Source organism: Doryrhamphus excisus, chromosome 20 (assembly GCF_030265055.1).
Source record: "Doryrhamphus excisus isolate RoL2022-K1 chromosome 20, RoL_Dexc_1.0, whole genome shotgun sequence".
In the NCBI taxonomy this organism is placed as follows: Eukaryota; Metazoa; Chordata; class Actinopteri; order Syngnathiformes; family Syngnathidae; genus Doryrhamphus; species Doryrhamphus excisus.
This window is the reverse complement of record NC_080485.1, coordinates 12,652,691-12,656,042: the sequence shown is the minus strand read 5'-3', so window position 1 is coordinate 12,656,042 and position 3,352 is coordinate 12,652,691. Positions and strand designations below refer to the sequence as shown.

The 3,352-nt window shown below is 41.8% G+C and overlaps 1 protein-coding gene across 1 annotated transcript; it reads right to left on the bottom strand.

The window, feature by feature from the left end:
• Positions 1 to 852: 852 nt before the first annotated feature.
• Positions 853 to 2,705, bottom strand: LOC131108270 (zinc finger protein 263-like). The gene is made up of 2 exons (XM_058059192.1): positions 2,397 to 2,705; positions 853 to 1,923 (listed from the first exon to the last, which is right to left on the bottom strand). The coding sequence occupies exons 1-2, from the start codon at positions 2,575 to 2,577 to the stop codon at positions 1,034 to 1,036; spliced, it is 1,071 nt and encodes a 356-aa protein (XP_057915175.1). The 5' UTR covers positions 2,578 to 2,705; the 3' UTR covers positions 853 to 1,033.
• Positions 2,706 to 3,352: the final 647 nt, after the last annotated feature.

The window sequence follows — 3,352 nt, the reverse complement described above, 5'->3', positions numbered from 1 at the left end:
CTACGGCTTTTCCTCACAAGGGTTGCGGGGGGGGGGGGGGGGGGGGGGGGTGCTGGAGCCTATCCCAGTTGTCTTCGGGCGAGAGGCGGGGTACACCCTGGACTGGTGGCCAGCCAATTACAGGGTACATATAGACAAACAACCATTCACACTCACATTCATACCTATGGACAATTTGGAGTCGCCAATTAACCTAGCATGTTTTTGGTCTCAAACACGTGGCCCGCGGCAGGACTCTAGTTTGAGGCCCCCGCCTTGATATGAAAGTTTAATGTTGCATCCCGCGCAAGTTTGATATAGATGCTGTATGGTATCATGTACCCAGGAAAAATTATTACGTTTGATTCATGTTCATGTTAAATAACTGTTAATAGTTATCCTCCCTATCCGTGTGGAAGTGGTAAGTTTTTGGCTATTTAAGTTTAAAGGAAATAACTTGAAGGCTACCGTTTAGGTCGCTAGCGCTCTAGTTTGCGAGTTAGCATGTGTCTCAAGACCCTGCAGTTGCGCAATATGTTGTAAATAAAAAAGTATAAATGTTTTGTCATGTCTACAGGGCTCTAATAATGCTTTGTTCATTTTAATCTGAAACAAATAATTTGTCTACCCACCAACTATATGTGGTTTCTTAAGTTTTTATTATTTGCCGTTTTATTATTATATTTATTTATTACTGATTGATTGATTTTCTTTATTCTTGATTGGTTTATTTATTTTTCATCTTATTTTGTGCAGAAAAATAAAAATTAAGATATTTGAGAACAGTGGAATGTTTTTCAGAGCTTTTATTGTAGAAAATCGGAACCAAAGCACTGAAAAAGTTTGTATATTTTTCTGTTTTTAATAAATGCGTTGTTTTTTTTTGGAAAACCTGATGCAGCCCAGTCTCGCCCAGACCCTAGCTCCAGTGGCCCCCAGGTAAATTGAGTTTGAGACCCCTGCCCTATAGCATGTCTACGTGGACTGGCCACAGAGGTTCTTTGTCATGTCAAACAATGTCTACTGGTTGTGTTGTCCCTGGTGTATAAGTTAATCAAGATGTCTGCCGGTGAGTTGTCAAGTGATTTTTGAGGTGCGTGCTCTGCAGGAACCCTCGCCCGCAAACACCACACGTGTGCGGCCTCTCGCCCGTGTGGCTCCTGAGGTGCTTCCTCAGGTGTCCACTGTGCGTGAAGCGCTTCCCACAGTGCGAGCAGCAGTAAGGCTTCTCTCCAGTGTGGATCCTCATGTGTATTTTTAAATCGCCCTTGCGGCTGCACTCCTTTCCGCACATGTGGCAGCGGTGGGGCTTTTCGCCCGTGTGACTCGTCATGTGCTCGGCCAGCGCGCTCACGCTACCGCACTGCTTCCCGCATGTGGGGCAGGTTTTGGAGCCCCGATGGGACTGAAGGTGCTCACTGAGGCGTATGGGGGACTCCAGCGACTCTCCGCACACGGCGCAGCACACATCCTTCCAGTGGATGCGTAGAGCGTGATTGACCAAGTGATGGTTAAATGAGAAGGATTTGTCACACAGGTGACAGCGGTAGTCCTGCGTAATTGAATTTAAATGCGACGACTCTGTGAAAGCTTGCTCTGTTGGGGTCTCCTGGGGTTGATTCTCCTGTCCATCCTGGTGTGGAGATGCTTCAAGTGTGCGGACAGGAAGTAGCAAAGGTGCATTTTCCACCTCTTGTGACTCCACAAAATCCATTTGCACTTTGCTGTCTTCGTGCTCATCTTTCTCCCAAGCAGAAGAATGAGGCGTGTACAAGATGTCAGAATCCTCACGGACTTGGTTGCCTTCTTCCCAAAGTGACGTATTTTCCTGTTTAACTTGGCGGAATTCTACTTCCGTACGACGAATGGTCACACTTGGCTCCCGTTGGAAGGGATGTTGCTCGGGGGGATGTTCCTCCTTATGGGCTGCTGACTGCAAGAAGTCTGGAAAATGATGTTTACATATGGAAGGCGGTAGTTTATAGTGATGCACCATTGTACTTTAAAAAAAATGTACCTGTAATAGCACGTGTGCACCTGTACTATCATTGATTTCTCCTATTTAAAGTTTAAATAGCGTATTTACATTTGTCCACTCAAAAAAAGTAGTTCATATAGGATACTCAGAAGTACCTTATATTAATTATTAGTTAGATAGATAGATAGATAGATAGATAGACTTCCTTTATTGTCATTGCACAAAAACACAGTAGTGAAATTGCCAACGAAATGTCGTTGCCTGGCTCCCATATAACAGACACAAAAGAAGATAAGTAATAATAAATAATAACAATAACAATAATAATAATGTGGAGAATAAATAGACACCAAATGTGAACAACATAATGTAAAGTGCAGCGTGAACAGTAAATTGCCCAAATAGTTGTTTATGTATGACTAATATCCAATAAACTAACCTGTTTTCTGCTGTGAAACAACATCCAGCAGCACCCTTCGAAGGCGTTTTATCTCCCTCTGCGAGCTGGAAGCTTCCTCTTCGTATTTGACTACTATTCGCTCAAAAAACTCAAATATCTCCTCGGCGGCGGCAACGAGACGTTCGTTTACGAATGCCCTTAACAACAGTGGTGGCGACATGTTGGGGTGATGTTATTTGTTGAACTAAAATTGACGTGAGTGGTCCCAAATGGACAGGTTTGCTGAGCCGATGTGCTCGTTGGCCAGCTGTAGCAGCTAACGGCTACGGAAGTAGGAGGGGAGCCCCACCCATAACTTTATTTAACACTTAGAAAAACACAAACAGCCAGCAAAAAAAAACGATACGGTGCCGTGTCAGATGCTGTCATCTAGTGGATAGAAAGTGGTGAAGCAGGTACAGTATTTGTTAACTTTTACTACAGTATATTACATAAATACATAACTGTCAATTTAACTTGCATTTTTTTGCTAAAATCTATATATTTCTCATTGATATATCGGTTATTTATTTGTATGTATGACAATTAATATATTAAAGATCTATTGTTACTGATATGAAGATAATTAGCAGGAGAGAAACAGAATCATCTCTCCACTAAATTTACCACCAGGTGGTTGTCCCTTCAATCGCTAGTTTCCAGATGCCTTTTTAAGGTCATATTTCTACGAAAATATTTTTAAAAGCTTTAAACACATAAAATCAGAGTAACGTGAGTAATTGTTACATCCCAGCTATTGACTTATCGATTAGATGGTGATACAAGCAGTCCATATGAGAACATATTTCCAACAAAAACAATTTGGTATTACACTTGTTATACGTTACAAATGTAATGTTCTTTATGGCGTTTTGTCACAACGACAGCTAAGTTAATTAATCGTTTATCTTCAAAAACTCTCAAATGATGCAAAAATCGTAATACAATCTACGATC

Coding starts and splice junctions, on each gene's coding strand:
- LOC131108270 (XM_058059192.1), bottom strand. CDS start 2,577: ATGTCGCCACCACTGTTGTTAAGGGCATTCGTAAACGAACGTCTCGTT. Junction 1,924..2,396: donor TGTTTCACAGCAGAAAACAG/GTTAGTTTATTG, acceptor ATCATTTTCCAG/ACTTCTTGCAGTCAGCAGCC.